Source organism: Acartia tonsa, chromosome 4, assembly GCF_053477335.1.
Source record: "Acartia tonsa isolate MP-2025a chromosome 4, ASM5347733v1, whole genome shotgun sequence".
Taxonomy (NCBI): domain Eukaryota; kingdom Metazoa; phylum Arthropoda; class Copepoda; order Calanoida; family Acartiidae; genus Acartia; species Acartia tonsa.
This window is the reverse complement of record NC_137263.1, coordinates 9,481,311-9,504,092: the sequence shown is the minus strand read 5'-3', so window position 1 is coordinate 9,504,092 and position 22,782 is coordinate 9,481,311. Positions and strand designations below refer to the sequence as shown.

General features: G+C 33.9%; 3 protein-coding genes across 3 annotated transcripts; all 3 read left to right on the top strand.

The window, feature by feature from the left end:
* The first annotated feature begins 1,875 nt into the window (after nucleotides 1-1,875).
* On the top strand, nucleotides 1,876-15,635 carry LOC145318323 (uncharacterized). The gene is made up of 19 exons (XM_080159626.1): nucleotides 1,876-1,991; nucleotides 2,787-3,024; nucleotides 3,970-4,216; nucleotides 4,729-5,537; nucleotides 5,783-5,897; nucleotides 6,273-6,375; nucleotides 6,879-6,921; nucleotides 7,215-7,418; nucleotides 7,640-7,694; nucleotides 7,801-7,968; nucleotides 8,438-8,619; nucleotides 10,216-10,286; nucleotides 11,378-11,446; nucleotides 12,347-12,481; nucleotides 12,919-13,035; nucleotides 13,921-14,053; nucleotides 14,254-14,408; nucleotides 14,727-14,848; nucleotides 15,545-15,635. Exons 2-19 carry the CDS (start codon nucleotides 2,904-2,906, stop codon nucleotides 15,633-15,635), a joined length of 2,940 nt encoding a protein of 979 aa, XP_080015752.1. The 5' UTR covers nucleotides 1,876-1,991; nucleotides 2,787-2,903.
* LOC145315982 (DNA polymerase nu-like) lies at nucleotides 15,338-19,483 on the top strand. The gene is made up of 6 exons (XM_080156227.1): nucleotides 15,338-15,613; nucleotides 16,030-16,177; nucleotides 16,622-16,778; nucleotides 17,024-17,136; nucleotides 18,486-18,566; nucleotides 18,968-19,483. The coding sequence occupies exons 2-6, from the start codon at nucleotides 16,079-16,081 to the stop codon at nucleotides 19,040-19,042; spliced, it is 525 nt and encodes a 174-aa protein (XP_080012353.1). The 5' UTR covers nucleotides 15,338-15,613; nucleotides 16,030-16,078; the 3' UTR covers nucleotides 19,043-19,483.
* Nucleotides 19,483-22,200, top strand: LOC145315981 (isobutyryl-CoA dehydrogenase, mitochondrial-like). The gene is made up of 5 exons (XM_080156226.1): nucleotides 19,483-19,720; nucleotides 20,388-20,997; nucleotides 21,194-21,306; nucleotides 21,588-21,827; nucleotides 21,995-22,200. Exons 1-5 carry the CDS (start codon nucleotides 19,511-19,513, stop codon nucleotides 22,100-22,102), a joined length of 1,281 nt encoding a protein of 426 aa, XP_080012352.1. The 5' UTR covers nucleotides 19,483-19,510; the 3' UTR covers nucleotides 22,103-22,200.
* The last annotated feature ends 582 nt before the right edge of the window (nucleotides 22,201-22,782 follow it).

The following is a 22,782-nucleotide window of genomic DNA, read 5'->3' as shown; positions in this document are numbered from 1 at the left end:
AAATTGCATAATAAAAAAAATAACAACTAATATTTTTAAAACTTGTAACAATAATCATATCTTAGAATTCAATTTAAAAGTCATGCTTAAAGAATTAATAAATAAATAAAATAATTATAAAACTATTCAATAAAACTCGTAAGTAATATTGTGTATTCTTTGAAGTGTAAACAATAACTGTTGCGGTGTGGTGAAATCTTTGGAGAAATTTTGTTGGTCATATTTACCTAGCGTATACAACACTTCTCCACGGAACTAGTCTTTCAAAACTATAAAATTGACTCAAAATTTTGAACTATTAAAAGTTGCTGCCCTGCGGATATTCTGAAATGAGATTACCATCTGCCTTTACTTGGTTTTTCCATTGTTAACAAACTTGAGTTCCAGGGAGGAGGATGTATAATAAGAGATATAAGTTTTCCGGAATTTTGAAATCTGCATCAAATTTTAAGGATTTTTTATAAAATTCGTTTTTTGTAAAATTCTTTATCTAAAAGCGAAAATACATTTTAAGTTAATTAATTTTGACCAATAGGATAGGTGGATTTTAAACTACCTGCGTTCTAATTGGTTGAATGATGTACGACATCCAATCAGAGCGCAGATTTTTCAAATCCACCAATCACAGATGCCAAAATTAATTAACTTAATTTGTATTTCCGCTTTTAGATAAAGAATTATACAAAAAACGAATTTTATAAAAAATCCTTAAAATTTGATGCAGATTTCAAATCTACTCCCTACATTACAATTCCGGAAAACTTATATCTCTTAATGTATAAACAGCAATAAACATTATTAGATTTATTTACAAAGTCTGAGTAGGATTTTTAAATAAAAAGCTTTTGCTTCAATATAGACGCTTAGAGTTATTGCATATATGTTTTATAATTGCCTCTTATATTTTAGAAATCATTACCAATGCAATGTAAAATTTAAGTTCTTATGTAAAAGTATAAATAATAAAATTAGACTTAACGCACTTGAAATGACTTCTTTTTTAATATACGTAAACCTAATTCATATGTGATTTCACTCTATTATTATATTATTTATATAGTTTTGTAGTTAGGAATAGTATAATAACCAATATTTTGTATGTAAATAAGTATAAAACTTTCTTCCTATTGTAGAGGCTTTCTTTTTCCCCCGGCTTTACTTTCATACTTTCCTTCTCTTATTTACAAATGTTTTGGGGGAATTATAAAAATTATAATGCAGATGAAATTAATTGTAGATGAATGAAAAACAACGTACATTTTTAAAGCGATGGATTTACGTAATCATGTTCGGTCTGTCCGTCCGTAATAGCTAATATTATTAATTTAGGCATGTTAAAATTGTCCTGTTGATTTCATACTTGGCATTATTCAACTGTAACAATAAAGTATTATTTAGAAATCGTCTATTATCAATATTTAAAAAGTTCTTTTATTGTGAAATTATCCAGTTCACTCTATTTTTTATCTGTGTATTAATACGTAGTGCATCCGCTTGTCGTTTGGGAGGCGATTGGTTCGAATCTCGGCTCAACACCGCATCGTTATAACTAAAGATGTTCCCTACTGCTGTTATATCAGATGCGCGACAACAATAGTAGGGCGAATGACTTGGCCCAAAATAGGCGCAATTCAGTACCATGCACAGTTAGGACTAACATACAAGGGGTCGTGTAGTCAAAGAGTTGGTTGTCTGTTGGGTGTTACAGATAGAAAAAGTGAAATTGGCTCCACTTGGTATTTGGTTGTTAGGCCTGTTAGAGGCAAAAAAATTACTTTCCTTGATTTACGATTAAATTGTATAAAGTACATAAAATATCGAGCAAAAACATGACATATCAGAATTTTATGTTACCATTTTTCTTAATACAGATGAAATTGAAAGAAAATGATTTGTTGGTGAGAATAAATGAGAATGGAATTGAGTTGCTGTCTGGTTCCTCTCCAGAACAATACCTGGATACAACTGACACTGATAGCCTCCCTAAACAGGTTCCATACTTAATGTTTATTGGTTGTATCGAAAATGTCAAATATAAAGAGAAGAATGAAAGGGAGGGGAGATTATATAAAGAAAACAGTTGGTAGAGACATAAGAGCTGACGAATAAAGAATCTTCGCTATCATCATTCAGTCTTCTGACTTTCATGCATACTAACTGCAATTCTGTATCCAAGTCGCCAGGAAGTTAGTTGCAGGGTAAAAATAACAAAAAGTGATAAATGCTTTGATATAATCCCATGAAATTGAACAGCCAAGAAGAAGTTAATTTTTCACTACCTAATTTTTAAATTTTGTGATGACCTATCACTCTACATGTCTCTAGTTAATTAGTAAAATTGAGGCGTGGCTCTTGCAATATTTGAAACAAGCGGTTAATCTTTGCACTTTTGGTATGTAGGGGGTAAAGTCGACCCTCCCCCCCCCCCCCTCTTTCAAATTTAGTTTAACAATTAAAGGTAGAAAAATTGGGGGTGGAGGGGAATTTATTTAGGGGCGATTTCTCTTGGGAGGGTGGTCATACTCGTACCCTCCCCAAAAATGGTCATAAACCTTCCAAGGACCTAAGGAAAGCTACACTGTAAAGGAGAACTATATCAGTTTAGCGGTTAGCGAGATCTTTCAGTATACAAAGACAAACAGACACACATTTAGGATAAGAATCCAAAAGGATTTTTTGTCCTATTTCTTTTTTAATACTGATTGTTTGTGGCCGCGGCTTTGATTTTTTAAATTTAAATAAAAAGAACAAATAAGATATTCATGAACATAAATTGGTTTTACTAGGAGGTATCAGATTTGGGCGCGAAATTTTACAAATACTTCCATCATGGCGCAACTTTACTCAGAAACTTTGAAAATTCTATTTTGAGACAAAATAGAAAAGCCATATTTGAAACAAGAATGAGAACAGATCAAAGAAATCCTAGAAATACGCACGGAAATGAAAGTAGTGAAGACACCTCAATGTCAATGACAAGCTTGGATGAATCTTTTCCCCAGGACGACCATTTGCTTTTTAGAGGTAATTGAAATTTTAAAAATATTTTAAACATAAGAAAACACCTAAATTAAAGGGGGGGGGGGGGAGTTCTGACACATTTGCGTAAACCTGGTGTAGAGGCTTTATCTTTGGACTGAGAGGATAGGTTATTAGGGATAAAATCATTCTTATATGATGAATTTCCCCCAGATTTAAGATTTTTTGGATAGGCCTCCAGGTTCCGGAGCTCCAGGCCTCCAGGTGGTCTCTGTACAGGTAAAAATGAAAAAAAAATTTTTTAAAAGAGTTAGATGTTAGCTTATGAGACAAAATATGTATATTTTCTCTTCAAATATGTGAATAACAATCAAAAAGAAGCAAAGTTTGTTTTATAAGTTAACCTCTAACTCTTCAAAGAAAATCTTATTTTTAATTTTTACCTATACTGAGACAACCTGGAGGCCTGGAGCTCCGGAACCTGGAGGCCTATCCAAAAAATCTTAAATCTGGGGGAAATTCATCATATAAGAAGGATTTTATCCCTAATAACCTATCTTCTCAGTCCAAAGATAAAGCCTATACACCAGGTTTACGCAAATGTGTCAGAACTCCCCCCGCCCCCCCCCCCCCTTTTTATCAATTTAATTGTCTCTCGGTTTTCCTTTAGCTTGTTTCCCATGACAAACGGATTGCCACCAGATTATCATGTACTCTAATAAAATCTAACTTGTAGCTTGCTAAAATATCGAACCCCCTTTACCCCATTCCTTCCCCTTCTACTGGATGAACGAACAGACCAATAAATGGTGTCCATGTTAGCATCCTAAATTGACGACAAGTTGTCCCCTGTCATGATATCCTCATATATTCTAAAACCATTCTTAGCACCCACCGACATGTCTATAAATAACCTAAATTCTCAAATAATTTATCAATGTTACGTATTCAATTGTCATTGTTTTATAAATTGTCCATCAAATTTTGTAGAGGATGGATGCTCGGATGAAAATGGATCAGTATCCAGCATTTCATTAAAACCAGATGATGAACGTATTCAACAATCAGCTGTAAAAGATTGCGCCAAAATTAAAGCTAGTAAAGAGTCTATGCCCTCAGAAAAGCTTGAAAATGATACTGAAAATCTCATTAATAATGTTAATGTATCCACTGAGGATGATAATGATGATGAATTTGAGAATATTTTTCAACAGCTGAAAAAGCAAGACAGAGTCAGGTATTCGTTGAATATTTTATTTATTTTGGTAGCGCAGCTACTATTAGATATTTGCACGTCCGTCATACCTTAAAACTGTCTTTCAACAGACCAAAATGTTTACACAAACACTCGCAAAAACAACTGCATAGAGAAAAATATATTAAGTGCTATTTTGCTTTGAATTGACACATTGTTATGTCGTGAAAATAGTACATTTACTAAATATTTTACAGCTGATTTTAATTTTTTTTTTCGTATTTCATTATTATGTTTTCTTCTTTAAAATACTGAAAAATAGCTTTAGATTGATTAGTTGTGATTCTTATAGAGTGTATTTTATATGTGTATGGTGTACCTGGTATAAATGGTTATGATAATAGTCCATAAACCTATTGTCCTTAAGTATACACTTTTAGGTATTGACTGTGTCATATTATTATATAGTCCCTTGTCCATCTCTGGATGACTATACACTCTTTAACTCTAACGACATATAAAACAAAAAATAAATGTGTTTTAAATTTTGACAGGGTTAAGGAACCCTTGAAATTAGAAAATACAAGACCAGTTACCTCAATATTTGATATTGATTTCAACACTCAAGATATGGATGATCTTGATTCACAAGTTATGCCTGCAGATAAAACTGAACAAGATAAACCTGCCAAAAAATTTAAATTTAAACCTACAACATCTGGAAGTAGTCTTATGAGTCAGGATAATCATAAATCAAGTGAAGCTCCAACAGCTAATGATAACATACTTGAAATCAATGATAAAGATGGCAATAAAACGTTGCTAGAGAAATCTAACAGTCAAAATTATCCCTTTAAAAAGATACCTCAGCCACTAAGCAAAAAAGGAAACATAAAGAAAACAAAAAACCAACTTGATGCCAAAATTGAGTGTGTACGAGAAACCCAGAATAATAAAAACATAGAGCCAATGAACACCTTGACACAGCCCAGAGTAACTGAAGCATTAAGCTTCCTCGCCCCTTCTTCAATAACTCCAGTTAAACGGTCAAGTTTCTCCTCCAGAAGAATATTGTCTGCTACGCCCACGCAATCAAGCATTACAGTTCCAAAGTTTCACAACAGCAAAACTGGCACAGCCACTCCAGTGGCGTCAGTGTCCATGAGTCAGCTGACACCCAGACCAACCTCCAGTCAAGGATTTGAGTGTCTGTCCCTGTCCTCCATCTTGGAGGATATTGGTTATGAGGAAAGTCAGATTAGAAAGATTGTTCCTGCAACGCCAGTCATGCCAGGGCTACAGCAGCAAGGCAAACGAAAGATGGATAATGAAGATCAGACCTGCTTAAATCCAGAATCTCCAGGTATTTTGGTTTACTTCTTAGGGAAATAATGGCATTGCCTCATTTTATGTACTTAGATTTTTTATCGATGTGGTAGGTACGATACCCCTTTCCCCAACCTAATAGCCTAAATCCTGCCCTGGACCAGTACAAACTTCCATGCAAATATAAAACAATCGTTCCCTCATTTTCTGGAAGGCTTAACTTGGGTTTTAGAAATCATAAAAATATCATTTCTGGTATAACTAAAGTTAATTTTAATCTAGATTTTGAAATGGATCTGAGCAGCCTCTCACAAGAAAGTGAATTCCAGTGTACTCAACAAGTTTCCTCAAAAAAGCACAAAATTGATACCGGAAATAATCTGGAAAACAAATCACGGTAATTTAATCTATTTCCATTTGTAACATTCCTCTATCGTTGACCCTACAAACTCCATAAAATAATATAAGAAAAAATGTTATTTGTACAAACCGAAATAAAATGTTTCTGGAATCTTTCAACAAAGACCTTGAATTTCTTCCATTCATATGAAACGCCTGGCTATAGAAAACAGGCGTTGTATATGTTTGCGGCGAAATAACTATGCATTAGTGAGTATTTAATTTTTCAAATTTTCGGTGGCCTTCTTATGCTAGTTAAAATTATGTGCAAAATTAATTTGTAAGTTTAGCAGCTTGGTCGCTATTAGCCTTTAAAGTTCTTATTTTTTTAAATAAAATTTTATTGGATCCTTTAAATATGTATTATCTTAAGCTATGAGTCAAGAGTAACAATACAGTCAGCTTCTCCACCAAACTCACCTACAGCCATTGCATTTAAATCTCCAATGGCATTCAAATCCTCTTCTCCAATTGAGGTATTATCTTTGCCATAACTCATTTTATTCTTATAATTCTACAATAGGAAAAATAACACTGTAAACTTTTTTTTTATTTTTAAAGCTTCTACAAACCAACTCGAGTGAAGGTGGGAGTGTGTGTGTGTGTGGGGGGGGGGGGGAGTAGTGAGTCAACCTCGTATTTTAAACTTTAGTCTTAAAATATTTTTTTAAAAAGTTTACCGTGTTCATGTTCAAGAGTCAATTTCTCTTTTGGGGGATAGTGGTACCCTTCATCTAAAAGCTTGCAACCCTTCTCTGGATCTATGTAAATCTGCACTATAAAGGAGAATCATATCGGTTCAGAGGTTAGTTCGATTCGTTGCTCGCTCCACATACGCATAACTAGCAGAATTCCCTACTACATGTATATAAGAAATAATCTTATTCGTTTCATTTTGTACACTTTGTAGAAGTCAGTCAGTGGTCTTCAAATTTAATCGTTACAAATATTTATATCTAAAAAATGTTTAATATTGAAGGATTTGAATCAACAACTTGCAGATAGTCTCAACGATACAATAGGCAAGTTTTTTTTTCAATCTTTAGTTAATGGAAAAAAAAACTATAATAGATACGTCAAACAACATTCAAAAGTACAAAATATATAATTTTGGTGTAGGTATTCAAAACTGTATATTTCTTAGATAATTTCGCACGTTTATCACAAATTTTTTTTTCGCCCCAATTTTCTAAGATTCAACAAGGATGACAAAGGCTAACCGTTTCGTACGGACGGACGCACAGACAGAGCTCCTGATTACAGAAAAGCTTCGCTTTTAAAAAGGTTGTGTATAAATTTAAACTTTTTATATTAGATGAATACATAAGTTCAAGAATAGACGCCATAGAAGATGAACTAAAAGAAAATACTGTAATAAGGAACAATAATACAACATCTGATTCTTCATCTAATGAATTAGATAATACAAAATTGTCGCATATAAAAGATGAACATAAAGTTCCTTTGTATGAAAAAATTAAATTAAAAATGAAGAAAAATGGATCAAAACAGGAAAAAGGTAGAATTTTTACAAATGTTTAAAGATAATACCTACAATTTTAACCTAACTAATCAGAAGTTAGTTGCAATTTTTTTCAAAACTATGCGGAGGGGTTAGGGGAGGGGGGTCAGTAATCGAAAGGCACTTGGAGGAAAAGCAACTGATATCTATTTGCTTCATTAAAAACAAGGTTCGGGATAGCACTCTACTAAAACATGAAATAAATGAAGTAATTTTAGGTAAAATGAAGGAAAACAACCAAAACTTAGACGAAAACAATGCAGGGATTAAAAGGTTTTATATTCTTTTATTGTAAGTTTGAAATTAACAAAACATTTGATATTTTTTTTAATGATATTATTTCTAAGCTGATCAGATGAATAATAAGTTTAATTTTTAGCAAAAAATCTAAATCAATGGAAAATATGAAAAGCTTTGATGACGTCACGAAAGAAGAATTTGAAAAGATTTTAAGTGGTGAAGAAATTAGTTTTTGTTTGACCTACCAGGGAAACTTTACAAGTTTTCGAGACAAGAATGCCATCACTATGGAGACTAAGATGGCAAGGTAATGTTATTTTTTCTCATTGTGTTTCTATTATTTGTAGGGAGTCCTAACCATGTTGGTCCATATAAAAGCTTGATACTAGCCCTGAGAGTCTCATAAGCTTAACCTTACCTAAGAAAAGCATAAACAAAGTTTCTTTTTCTGTGGGCTTTTGGTCTACCAAGTTTTATCAATATTTATTTAATCTCAAGGAAGTTTCATAATGGACGAGCACAATCATTTGTTTGTAGGAGAAACAGAGAAAATAATGAATGATTGTGCCCCAAATCTTTCTGTGTACTGAGTGATTCTATTTCTACCCAACAATTTTTTTTTATTTTATATGGTCTCAAGTTTTAGAAAATTATAGCTCTCAGATGCAAAGGGAGCAATTGTTAGTTTAGTATAAGTTGGTAATGTCTATCTTGAAATATCAATCATGAACATAAATTGTTTATTAGCGTAGGAATTTCATGCTTTTTGTGATAAGGTCACTGATATCAAGAATTGTTTACGAAGATGGTTCTGTACAAGTTGTGCACATACCTCTGGATAAATCTCAAGCTGTCAGGCGGATTTTATCAGCAACAGTTCCTCGCAAGATTGTCTATGATGCCAAAACTTTGCTCAAATCTCTGACAGAATCAATTTCTGACTTTATTGTAACACCAGGTGATAACTGTATTTACATTTAATTGGATACTTTTCTACCAAAGTTATAGGATTTTTAAATTATTACGGGTTACCCTCAAAGAGCCTAGAAACTCTACCCTGTAGCAGGGGCGTCCAAGCTTTTTTTGGGGGGGGGGGGTAAAAAATTTTACGGGGGGGGGTAATTCGTGTTTGGGGGGGGTAAAATGGCGCGCGAAGCGCGCTGAAATTTTTTTTTACCTCCCCCAAAATTTTTACCCCGGGGGTAAAATTTGATTGGGGGGGGGTAATTACCCCCCCTAAAGTCTGTTGGGGGGTAAATACTCCCCCCAAATCTGTTGGGGGGGGGGGTAATTACCCCCCCCAAACTAATTTACCCCGGGGGTAAAATTTTTGGGGGGGGTAATTTAATTATGTAAAAAAAGCACCTACCTAATCTATTAAGTTAATATCCTATAACATAAAGTAGTAAGTAAGGTTTATTTGACTATAGCTTCAGATTTCATTGCTTTTAATACTGAGTTCTCCTTTTTAGGAAAGCTTCACATAGATCCCATGATGGTTCCACACTATTATAGGTCAATCCTTTGAGTGGTTTTAGGCTATTTTTCTCCTCCCTTTTTACCCTTTAGAAAACACGAGTTCTTAGATGCTAAGGGCGCCACTACTATTCAAATATATAGTAGTATCTCATTCTTTAGAACATAAAAATACAATAATTAACTCACTAACCAATGAACCAATATGATTATACTTTAAAGTGAAGCGTCTTATAGGTCCTGGTAAGTTTTATAACTAGTTTTGAGACACCCTGACATCCTCCCAAAAGAAATCGCCTATAGAAATTCTTTTTCATTATTTAATGAAATATTTAATTTAGTTAGGTATCTATTTTATGGAATCTTCAGTGCTTTACAATTACATCATAGATCCCCGGGATGGTTTTAGCCCTTATAAAGGCCCAAGCAAATAAAACATGATCAAACTATTAAATTTTTTTTTTAAGAACATTCAATTTGGGGGGGGTAAATACCCCCCTCAAAAAATTTTTTTTAAAGAACATTTATTTTGGGGGGGTAATTACCCCCCCCAAAATGGTTTGGGGGGGGTAAATACCCCCCCCAAAATCGTTGGGGGTGCCTACGGCACCCCCAAGGTAGGGGTAATTTTTTTTTTGGGGGGGGTATTGTTCAAAAAATTTTGGGGGTGCCTACGGCACCCCCAAAATCGTTTGGGGGTGCCAAATGGCCCATTACCCCCCCCCCTTGGACGCCTATGCCCTGTAGTTTGAAATAAATTTAAAATAAAGGGGGAGGATAGTTTTTGTGAGTTTGTTAGGTTAGGTTATAATGAGTAAGGGTAGCACCCGCAAGTTCAAAGAGAAAAATCCTGCTTCCCCTTTTATTTGTAATTTATTTCTAAATTTGTGTCAGTCTCATTGAAATTTTTGCAAATTTTGGCCATTTTCTTCAGATTTAAATTTTTTTGTTGTATGTACTAAGCCTCTGAAAAAAAATTTTTTGGCGTACTGTAGGAGTGTTTATCTTTACAAAAGTAGGACTGAAATATTTTTTATATAAAAGACATAAGTTTTTATGAAAACTAATCTTGTTGTAGATTTGTTTCTAATGGATTTACAAGTTGGATGTTGGTTACTTGAATCTGATAATACAAACAAAACATTCCAGGTACAAGCAAAACCTTATTTCTTTATTAGGGATAAAATCATTCTTATATGATAAATTTCCCCCAGATTTAAGCTTTTTTGGAAAATTCTCCAGGTTCCGGAGCTCCAGGCCTCCAGGTGGTCTCTGTACAGGTAAAAATTAAAAATAAGATTTTTTTTTTGAAGAGTTAGAGGTTAACTTATAAAACAAAGTATGCGTCCTTTTGATTGTTATTCACATATTTGAAGAAAAAACATACATATTTTGTCTCATAAGCTGACATCTAACTCTTAAAAAACTCTTTTTTTTTTATTTTTACCTTTAGAGAGACCACCTGGAGGCCTATCCAAAAAATCTTAAATCTGGGGGAAATTCATCATATAAAAATGATTTTATCCCTAATAACCTATTCTCTCAGTCCAAAGATAAAGCCTTTACACCAGGTTTACGCAAATGTGTCAGAACTCCCCCCCCCCCCCTTACATGTATATTGTTTTACATGCTTGATATTACTCGATTACTGGATTAGAACCGGTTCTTTACCATACTAAAAATTCATTTATAGCATCGAATTACAGACAATTTTACACAAATATTGAAATTATTTAAACAAAACTGGTTTTAATATTAGGTATTATTAGTAGCGAAGCTACTCTATAATTCGAAATGTCCGTCCGTCTGTCCGTCAGTCACGAAGTGGGGTAAACGTGATTTTCTCGGCTCCTTTTCAAGATAGACAGCTGAAATTTTTAGGGAAGATTTCTATGATATATGCCCATCTAATCTATACTTTATTTTGTCTATAATTTTTTATGCTAAATTTGTAAGTTTTTATGATTTTAAAGGTTGCGTGATTTTAAAGGTGTCATGATATCCCTATTTTATCAAGTTTAATGCTTATTGTATGACACTGCTCTATAATAATTTTTTCCCCAATATCCAATCATAATATTTGAGCTTCGCTACTTATGGATGTTGTCATCTTTGTTATTTTTCATTTTAATATATACGGATTACGGAAAGTCTATAATACGATGCGATAAATAACTATTCTTTTTGGCTTTTTGAAACTACATATGTTGTACAATATGTTTTATTATTTTGCTTATAAGGATTGTGTTGGAGCCTTGTCACCAGAGAGGCAAAGAAAAGGTTCTGGAACTAAGCAAGAAATTTGTCAGGTACATTTTTTTTTGTTTTTCAATAATAAGAAAGTAGAACGATATAAGTCCGTCCGTCTGTTTATCTGTATGAAGCATATTATCTTATCAGCTATTTTAGTTCTCATTTTTTCAGGAAATAAAGTTTTAATAATAATACTATGATTTTAGCTACTTTTCATGAAGCTCTTTATAGTGCCTATAAAAAAATGACGTTTCATAACAACAGTCCATTATTCTAATATGAAATAATTCTAGATTTTTCAGCCAAAAGTTTTAAAATTAGTGCCTAAAAAAAAGAGGAAAATCGAAAAACTTTTGGCCAAAAATCCCGAATTACGTCATATTAGAATAATTCTATTTAATATGCATCATTTTTATAGGCAATATAAAGAGCTTCATTTTATGAGGTTGCATAATCATTTTATACCTTATGTGATTTTTTAGCTTGCTGTAGTATGATATTCATTGGAGTTGTTCTCGATACATGATTTACATGATAAAATTTTTGGACCGGATTCGGATTCTTACAAGAATCCGTCCAAAAAATGGATTTTGGCGGATTCGGATTCCGGATTCTAGCAATATTTTAAAAGGCTTTTGAACAAAAATTTAAAAATTATGTGCTACATAGGTCCTAAAAATTAATGTTCTTGGTGTTCTCTATAATTCACTTCCGAGAGGCGAGAATCGAATCAGATTTTAAAAAATTTTATATGATGATAATCTTTGCCTTCAAAAAGCGGGAATTAAAAGAAAAAACTCAAGACGCTAATTTTAGCCTACCAATTAAGAATCCGAAAAAAAACGGATTCCGGATTCGAATCCGTATTCCAAAATGAACCAAAAATTGGGCGGATTTCGGATCCCGGATTCGGATACGGATTGCCAACCCTAAGTTAATTACCTTATGTCATTTAGGATCTTGAAGATTTGTCTGTTTGTGGAAAGGTGATGTTAGAAAAGCTGGAAACATCTGGACTAAAATCAATCTTCCTGGACACTGAATGTAAAATTCTGCCAGTTCTGGTTAATATGGAGCTAAATGGTGTTCAGGTAAAGCTTTTTTAGGAGCGAGTCTATTCTATAATTTACTTTGTCCGTCCGTCCGTAACGCTATTGTGAAAATATAAAATTCTCGGATGCTATATAAGGTAGGGAGCTGAATTGTTTTATGAAGATTTGCTGTATCAATGAGCATCTGGTATTAAATTTTACCTAGTCCTTCACCGGTCGGTCATGCTTCAAAAGATATAAATACTATTTTTTTTATTAAGGTTTCGTGATATTTATGACTTATCTTTCTGTTAATGACGACTGAACATATACTTTTAAATTACTTTGTACATTTGTCCATCCATGATGATTTTTTGTGCTTCACTATTTATGGATGTTGTCATCCTTCTTTCCCTTTTAATTCTCTATTCTTGCATATGATTATGCATATATCATTATACCACAAGACATGAAATCAAGGTTTAATTTGTTGGAAGGTTGATAAATACGAGCTGGAAAGAATTGGGTCTATGATCAACAAAGAGGTTGAGAGTGTTGAAAAGGAATGTATTGACCTGGCTGGTACTAACTTTAATCTATCCTCTTCAAAACAGGTAAAATTTGCTCTTATTATTTGTAGATGTGAGTTGAATATTATTTACAATAGATGCAGCACAACATAAAATCTACCATATCGCATAATATTACCTAATTAATTGCTTAAATTGGATTTTATTTTCTGTGGTCAAATAGACAAATTATTTATTTTATCCCACAAATAAGGGGGGGGGGGGGAAGTTTTGACACATTTGCGTAAACAGGGAGTATAGGCTTTATCTTTGGACTGAGAGGATAGGTTATTAGGGATAAAATCATTCTTATATGATGAATTTTCCCAAGTTTTAAGATTTTTTGGATAGGCCTCCAGGTTCCGGAGCTCCAGGCCTCCAGGTCCTCTCTGTACAGGTAAAAATTAAAAAAATAATTTTTTTTTGAAGAGTTAGAAGTCAACCTATAAAACAAAATATGCATATTTTTGAATGTTATTCACATATTTGAAGAAAAAAATGCATATTTTGTTTCTTAAGTTGACTTCTAACTCTTCAAAAAAAAAAATTTATTTTTTATTTTTACCTGTACAGAGAGGACCTGGAGGCCTGGAGCTCCGGAACCTGGAGGCCTATCCAAAAAATCTTAAAACTTGGGAAAATTCATCATATAAGAATGATTTTATCCCTAATAACCTATACTCTCAGTCCAAAGATAAAGCCTATACTCCCTGTTTACGCAAATGTGTCAAAACTTCCCCCCCCCCCTTTAATACAGAAAAGGGACAAACTTGAACATGTACATGTAGATTCGTAGAAGGGCGTAGAATTTTAATTTAAACAATATGTTTATACACTGAATAAACTTAGAATGGGTTTCCTCCTGCATTTTTAAGTGGTTTCAATATGCTGATCAAAACAAAAATTTAAAACCAGTGTTTACTTTTCTAGGTCAGAGAATTGTTGTACGACAGCTTGAAGTTGGATGTGAAGCATGGAATTACTGTTGGCAGCACTGCAGGAGGATTAAAGTCTACCTGTGAAAGTGTTCTTAAAAAACTTGCTCCACATCACAAAATTCCAGGTTTTTTTGATTAACCGAGCTACTTTAAAAGGTCGGTCAGTCTCTCTGTAATATAGATAGTAATAGTATAATTAATAATAAGGAATAAGAGGGAGGGATGTGGTAGAGCTTATTAATTTAATGCTTTTCCATTGATGACTGTCGTTATTAAGATAGTTCAATGTTTCTTTGTGATATTATTTTTACAATTTAATGCCTAGGTTTAATTTTGAAACACAGACAGCTGATAAAAAGTCAGACAGCCTACATAACTGGTCTGTTGAAGTACTGCAGCAGTACAGGCAGTGTTCATTGTACCTGGGATCAGATGGGTGCCGCTACTGGCAGGATCACCTCGGAATCACCGAACCTACAGGTATTTTTTTCTCATAAGAAAAAGGTGGAATCACACAAAGTTATGATTGTCTTACATATGTTTGTACACCTTTGCAGAGATTTTATTTATTTTAAGGTCTTACATAGGCGTATATGATTTTAGCTATTGTAGATCTATTCCACTGACAGAGAAAAAATTATCCAATGTTTCTCTGAACAATAAATTAAAACTTAAACCAATTTTGTCCATTTGTTTGTAAATAACACGATATCTATGTTTTTGTGGAAATACAGGGTGGACCGAAAAAAACTGTTCAAATTAGATTTTAGGATGTACAGTATGTCATTTAATTTGTAGGCTATACCAAAATCTGGCATCGATCTGACTGAAGGCTGTGTAAATATAAGACGAGCATTTGTGGCCAGGCCTGGCTATTCTCTGGTCGCTGCGGATTATGAACAGGAAATTTGTTTTGTTTTGTTAGTAACGTTGTCGATTTTGAATATTGAAAATATACAACATTTTTTGAGATTTTTCTTATCTTTTAATTTTATTAAATTTAGTTCGTTTTTTTAACTTCTTATATTATTTAGGTAGACATCTTTATCTAGCGTAATAGTCCCAAGCTGCGGAAACGACGTACAGACGTGATTTTACTTGGTTTAAACTGTAGAAAAACCTCGCTTCTATTCCTAGTAACACAGAGGTTATATTCAGAGATTATTGGTACAAAAGTTTAACATTACTAAATTAAATATCTACAGAATTAGGATTTGTTAAATGTGATGATAATAGGTTCCCTCCCCTGATATATTATTGGGGAAGGAACAGCAACATAATAATTACCATATTTACAGAGTTTGGGTGGGGAAATAATGGATACCGTCCCTTTATGTATTTTGGGGGAAGGAATCACCAACACAATAGCTATACAAAATTAAAATCATGGTTAACAACATTGCTTGGAGAGGAAGCTCGGCCATTCTTAAATATAGGTCTGTCCGCTGCATTTACAGCTTTCTTAAACTGACAAACATCAAAAGGGGTTTTTATTGGCATATGCGGGTTGCCGAGCCCTGATATACATCATACAGAGAAGAATAAAACATTCAACAAAATTAAAAGATTGAATTGCGCATACTGGCTCACCTGTCTGGAGATCCAATTCTTTTAAGAGCCATCAATACAGAAAGAGATATTTTTACAGAGCTGACCGCTGTCTGGATTGACAAACCATATGACAGGTATGATTTGAAGAATTTTTAAAGTGTAACGAAAATGACAGTAATGAATATTCATCTCACTTTATGCATAACGCTTAGTTTAAGGTTTTTAAGGATAAAAATTGTTTGGAGCGTATTTGCCTATAATTTGTGTAGCACCATTTGTGGCATTCGAATCACCAGTAATTGTAACTTAGATATTTAGCATAAAATAGATCGCTTATTAATGATTTATTTGGTTAGAGGGTTAGGGGTTATAAAGGCTCTTTAATTTTGTTCCTAATCAACCATGCACTTGTTGCGTACCATATTGGTTTAGTAATGTCATGAGGGCACAACTTGTACACGTACTTCATTTAGAGTATATTGTTAAGATTATATTTATTCCCAACATGAAACTTTATTATAATTCTTACAAATATTGCTCAATGCTTTAGTATCAGTGAGGCTGAGAGAGCCAAAACAAAGCATGTTGTGTATGCCCTAATGTACGGGGCTGGCAAACAGAAACTGGCGGAAATTCTGGACATTAATGTGGACCAGGCTCATCATATTATCAACAGTTTCTATTCAAAGTTTAAGCAGGTGAAATGGTTTTTGAAAATTTTCATAATGGTTAGCTAACACAATGCCATTTAAACCCCCCTAGAAAATAATTTCAGCTAATCTATAATACAAAGTAGAACGATGTCTGTCTATCCGTCTGTCTGTCCGTCTGAAGCTTAAGATCTCAGTAACCACTGAACCGATTAAGCTCTACTCGTCAGGGAATATACCTACTGGTCCTGTGGTAGTTTTAAGATATTTTCTTGGGGGTTGGGGGACACCCCAACCCCCCCCAACCCCAAAATGAAAATTTCCCACCCTCAAAATTTTTTTTAAGGCAGTTACTTCACGTAAAATGGCAGCACCAGAAATACTTATTTAAAAAAAAAATATTTTTTTTTTATTACCTCTTGGGGCAAAGCCCCTAGCGAAACCGCTAGTAATATATAAAGAGATATACATAAATAAATCGAAATACTTTAGATTCGGTCCTTCCAGCGTAGTGTTGTGCAGAGGGCCGAGAATCGAGGCTTCCTTATCACCATGTTCGGACGCAAGAGAAGCTTCCCGCACATCAACTCTAACAATATTGCCATCAAGATTCAGGCTCAGAGACAAGCTTTCAATTTTCTTGTACAAGGTATAAGTGTGGGATTTCATGGAAAGTTGGTTTAATAGAATTCTGTTTTTTTTCTTATTGGAAATTATTGTTAATCCTTGAATTATTTGTATTTGAAATCCTCCAAAATATTAAGTATAAGGAGATTTTACATGAAGTTATAGTAAGCTTTTATCCAAAAGTTTTTAGCCATCCTTGTTTATTTCAAAAGGCTTAAGTTTTGATGGAAACTAATCTTGTTTGTAAGATCATTATCAATATTTCAGGCACGGGAGCTGATATCATGAAGAGGGGACTCATCAGATCTGAAGAAGATCTGGAGGGAATAGATGCAAACCCTTTATTGCTTGTTCATGATGAAATTGTTTGGGAAGTCAAGGTATACACACAAAGTTGTTATCAAGAAATCTAAGGGGGGGGGGAAGTTCTGACACATTTGCGTAAACCTGGTGTATAGGCTTCATCTTTAGACTGAGAGGATAGGTTATTAGGGATAAAATCATTCTTATATGATGAATTTCCCCCAGATTTAAGATTTTTTGGATAGGCCTCCAGGTTCCGGAGCTCCAGGCCTCCAGGTGGTCTCTCTACAGGTAAAAATGAAAAAAAAATTTTTTTTAAGAGTTAGATGTCAGCTTATGATACAAAATATGTATGTTTTTTCTTCAAATATGTGAATAACAATCAAAAAGAAGCATATTTTGTTTTATAAGTTAACCTCTAACTCTTCAAAAAAAAAATCTTATTTTTAATTTTTACCTGTACAGAGACCACCTGGAGGCCTGGAGCTCCGGAAACTGGAGGCCTATCCAAAAAAGCTTAAATCTGGGGGAAATTTATCATATAAGAATGATTTTATCCCTAATAACCTATCCTCTCAGTCCAAAGATAAAGCCTATACACCAGGTTTACGCAAATGTGTCAGAACTTCCCCCCCCCCCCCTTAATCATTTTTTACAACTCTTTCTTTTTGAAAAGATTAATATTTATCATTTAAACTTGATTTGATTTTTACAACTGAATATTCAGGTCACTGTTGTAATAACTCGAACCAACATGTTAAATACAGCACACTTCCCCCCATTGTCCCAACATTTAGAAAATAACTTTTATCTATAGCCTCTACTATAGGCTCTCCTAGATCTTAATTAAAAACTAAAAAAAGCAAGAAATTATGCCAGATTATCCATATGATAAATTGGAGAATGTTTGTACCTAATATTGTAAGATTAAAACAAGGAGTACAACATCCATAAAAGAGAAGCTCTGAAATGGGAGGACAAACCAACATTTACACTTGTAGAGTGTCAGAACTGAATAATCAGAATATAAATGTGTAAAAGTCTCCACAAATATGTAAGTAAATTTCATGGAAAACTGATTAAATACAGGATAATGTTTAAAGACCTACTTACATATTTAGACTTAATTATAGAAATGCCTCGCCCATAACATTGTATCACATAAAAATTTGTTGTTAAAATGGACGTTCGGACATTCTGGTAACGTTTACAGAGTTGCTACGCTTTCTAAATTGTTCTTAACTACTACATGAATTATCATGCAAAGTTTAAAATCGATAGGACAATTCTAACATGACTAAATTAACGAAAAACGCTACCCGTTCCGGACGGACGGACACACCCTAATTATAGAAAAGCTTCGCTTAAAAAAAATATTTTTCACAAAAGACTGCTGCTCATTTAATCATCCCAAACATCTTTCCAGACATCAAAACTGGAGGAGTTCATAGAAAAGGTTCGCTTCACTCTTCAAGATAAACCATCTATTTTTCCATCTGATGTTCAGGTACGATTATACATCAATGTTTAAAGTATACAACCTATATTACTATAACAACAGGATGTATGTTTGTCTTTGCCGAAAGATATCGCCTACCACTGAACCGATATGGCTTGCCTTTTCAGTGAAGTTAAATTCAAAAGGGTCTGATGTTTTTTGGGGGGAGGGGGGAGGATACCTCTATCTTGTCCTTGTATAAAAGTAAAAGGATGTCTGTCTGTTTGCGTGTAGCGAACAGTTTAGCCTCCTTCACTAAGCCCTCCATTCTTTTATGAGAAAATGCCTTATGAAAAAAAAACCTAGATACTAGAGGTGAAGCGACTAGAATATCTATATATAGAATTTATTACCCACGTAAACTTAAAAAATTAATTCATATTCCATTGTTGAAAAGCTTTATTTTTTAGTTTAAGCTGCCTTTGAAGATAAAACTTAGCTATGGAAATAATCTTGAGCAAATGGAAAAGTGGAATATAACATGAAAATAAGTACATAATTTCACTTATACAAATAAATATTATGTGGAATTATTTAATCATTTAAATTTAATTAAGTATTTTATTGATTTTTATATATTATAAAATTCTAACTTAGTGTATTAACATTTTAGTAACTATTTCGATGAAATTAATGTAAATTTCTTGTTATTTGTATGAATTAATAGACATTTTTTTATCTCAAATTGAAATTATGTGTGATTATTATAAAATATATTTAAGACGTCTCATTTCAAGATGTATGTGTAATAATTTTTTTCATTATATATTCCTTACTTACGTCAAAATTCCTTGTTTTTGGCCGAGTGCCAAAATGCATCTGGCAACAGTTGAAAATATGCAGCGGTATGCGCGCTTTGAGCGCAATTCTTCGTATTTTGTAAATACATTTGTTAACAAATTGCCATTTTATAATTCATTTTCAGAGGGATTAATAATATTAGTTTTAAAGAAATGTCAAGTGCACCAAGGCTATTTTTGAACGCACATAGACTTGGTGTGTCGTGTGTACGTAATGCTGCCACTAAATCCATCCCCTCCGAGATGGAGGGAATGATGGCGAGTGGTGGGGTCCCTGTCGTTACTAGCCTGGATATCAGCGCTGGACTTTCAGACGAACAAAAAGAATTTCAGTCCCTTGCCCTTGATTTTGCCAATAATGAGGTATGTAGATTTTATTTAAGTTAGTTGTATTTTAAGGGGGGGGGGGGGAAGTTCTGACACTTTTGCGTAAACGGTGAGTATAGGCTTTATCTTTGGACTGAGAGGATAGGTTATTAGGGATAAAATCATTCTTATATGATGAATTTCCCCCAGATTTAAGATTTTTTGGATAGGCCTCCAGGTTCCGGAGCTCCAGGCCTCCAGGTGGTCTCTGTACAGGTAAAATTGAAAAAAAAAAAAAAAAATTTTAAAGTTACAGGTCAACTTATAAAACAAAATATGCATCTTTTTTAATATTATTCACATATTTGAAGAAAAAATATGCATATTTTGTTTTATAAGTTGATTTTTAACTTAAAAAAAAAATTTTTTTTTTCATTTTTACCTGTACAGAATCCACCTGGAGGCCTGGAGCTCCGGAACTGGAGGCCTATCCAAAAAATCTTAAATCTGGGGGAAATTTATCATTTAAGAATGATTTTATCCCTAATAACCTATCCTCTCAGTCCAAAGATAAAGCCTATACTCACCGTTTACGCAAATGTGTCAGAACTTCCCCCCCCCCCCCCTTATTCAATTATTTTTAAAATCTCTAAATAAGACTAGCTAAATATATGTACATGTACTTTTTAAATTAATTTATTTATAAATGTAATTAATTATTTAGTTGTATCCCAACATGGCTAAATGGGACCAAGAAAGCATTTTCCCCGTGGACACTCTGAGAAAAGCAGCTGAGCTTGGCTTTGGTGCTGTCTACACATCTGATGAATATGGAGGCACAGGTTTGTCCAGGTTGGACGCTTCCATCATTTTTGAGGCCCTATCAACAGGATGTGTTTCAACCGCAGCCTACTTGACTATCCATAACATGGTGACCTGGATGATTGATACCTATGGTAACGAGTCCCAGCGCTCAAAGTGGGTGCCTATCATGGCCACCATGGAGAAACTTGGAAGTTACTGTCTCACAGAGCCAGGATCTGGATCCGACGCAGCGTCTTTATCCACTATTGCCAGGAGGGAAGGAAATAAATTTATCTTGAATGGATCCAAAGCTTTTATTAGCGGGGGAGGGGACACCGATGTTTATCTTGTTATGTGTAGAACTGGAGGAGCAGGGCCCAAGGGTATATCCTGCCTACTGGTTGAGAAAGGTATGCCTGGTCTCAGCTTTGGTAAGAAGGAGAACAAGATGGGATGGAATTCTCAGCCAACCAGAGCAGTTATTTTCGAGGATTGTGAGGTTCCAGCTGAAAATATTATTGGTATCGAAGGTATGTAATTGAAATTTAAGCCTCTAACTGCAACCAAGTCATTAGCCTAATTAACACTTTTTTGGGGGGTAATTAACTAAGTCTTTACTGATAACTTAGCTATCTAACATTGTGCAGCATATGAGCCATCAAAGGCAAAATTTTTAATTAAATAAAACATTTTTGTTTGACATTTGACATTACAATCAATATTTAGGTGAAGGATTTAAAATTGCCATGTCTGGTTTGAATGGAGGCAGAATTAACATTGCCAGCACCTCTCTTGGAGCCGCTGAGAGATGCCTAGAAGTTACAAAAGAACATACCAAGGTGATTTTTTTGGCTTCTTGATGAGGTTTAAAGATATTATTGTAAAAGGTTGTTATTGTAATAAATCGTAAAATAATTAAATTGGTAAACAGGGAAGGGGGAAAGACATTCTCATTCCCTAACTCAGATGTTGTGCAAATACCAGTACTTCTTCATCTTCTTTTTTTGCTCTGTTCTTCTGTGTTATGAAGTATATTTTTTAAAATGGTTTTTTCGCCATCTTCTCTCCCATCCTAACCATTTTAAGACTCTGTAATTTAAATGATATCGTTTTTTGATAGGTTAGAAAACAATTTGGCATGGCACTTTCTGATATGCAGTACAATCAATTCCAACTGGCACAAATGGGAACCAAACTTGTTGCCTCCAGGGCTATGGTCCGTAATGCAGCTCGTGCTCTCGACTCCAAGCATCCTGATACCGTGTCTCTCTGCAGCATGGCAAAGTTCTTCGCCACTGAGAATTGTTTTGAAGTTGTGAACACGGCTCTACAGCTACATGGTGGATATGGATATTTGAAGGTAATATTATCTCGTTTACTTTTCTTGGGTAAATATTAATTATGATTTAAGTGCATCTAATCTAACTAAGATTTGTACGTTCGTCTTTCCTTCAATAAAAGGTCATTTGCATATGATCTTATTCAGTATTCACTAATTGAGTTTAATTCAAGTTTCATTCTGTTAAGGATTACCCAGTTGAACAGTTCCTACGAGACATCCGAGTGAACCAAATTCTAGAAGGAACAAATCAAGTGATGCAGATGATTATTTCAAGATCAATGCTTTCACAATAATTTAACATATTGAATAAAACACATTATGTAAAGAATAGTTTCATGATGGGTATTCATTTTATAAAGATTTTACCTATTTACTTACCATAGTTATCTTGCAAAGGGGGGGGGGGGGGGGAGGCGAAAGTGACACTTTTTGAAACCAAAACTAAAAGTCAACAAAGGAACTCAACTAAAAAAAGAGTTACAGGTCTGAGATTTTGCATGGCAGTTGCTTTATAGGGGTACAATATGGAACTGTGAAGAAACGGCGGCGTAACCGCCGAAAACCGCCGTTTCCCGCCGAATTTTTTTTGCCTTTTCTCGGCAGTTTTCGGCGGTTGCGCCGCCGTTTCTTCACAGTTCCATATTGTACCCCTTTAAAGCAACTGCCATGCAAAATCTCAGACCTGTAACTATTTTTTAGTTAAGTTCCTTTGACTTTTAGTTTTGGTTTCAAAAAGTGTCACTTTCGCCCCCCCCCTTTTTATGTAAATTAAAGGTTGTTAGAATAGATGGTTAATAAATAAAATGAACTGCTGCAGCGCATTTTTGCCATCATTGCATAAACTCAAACTATTTTGATAACTAGGTAATTGTTACTTTTTTCAATATTGTTTAAAACAAATTGATTCATTTCTTGTTGTAATGAAAATATTTACAAATTTTTCATAAAATGCTCCTCATGGAACTAATTCTCT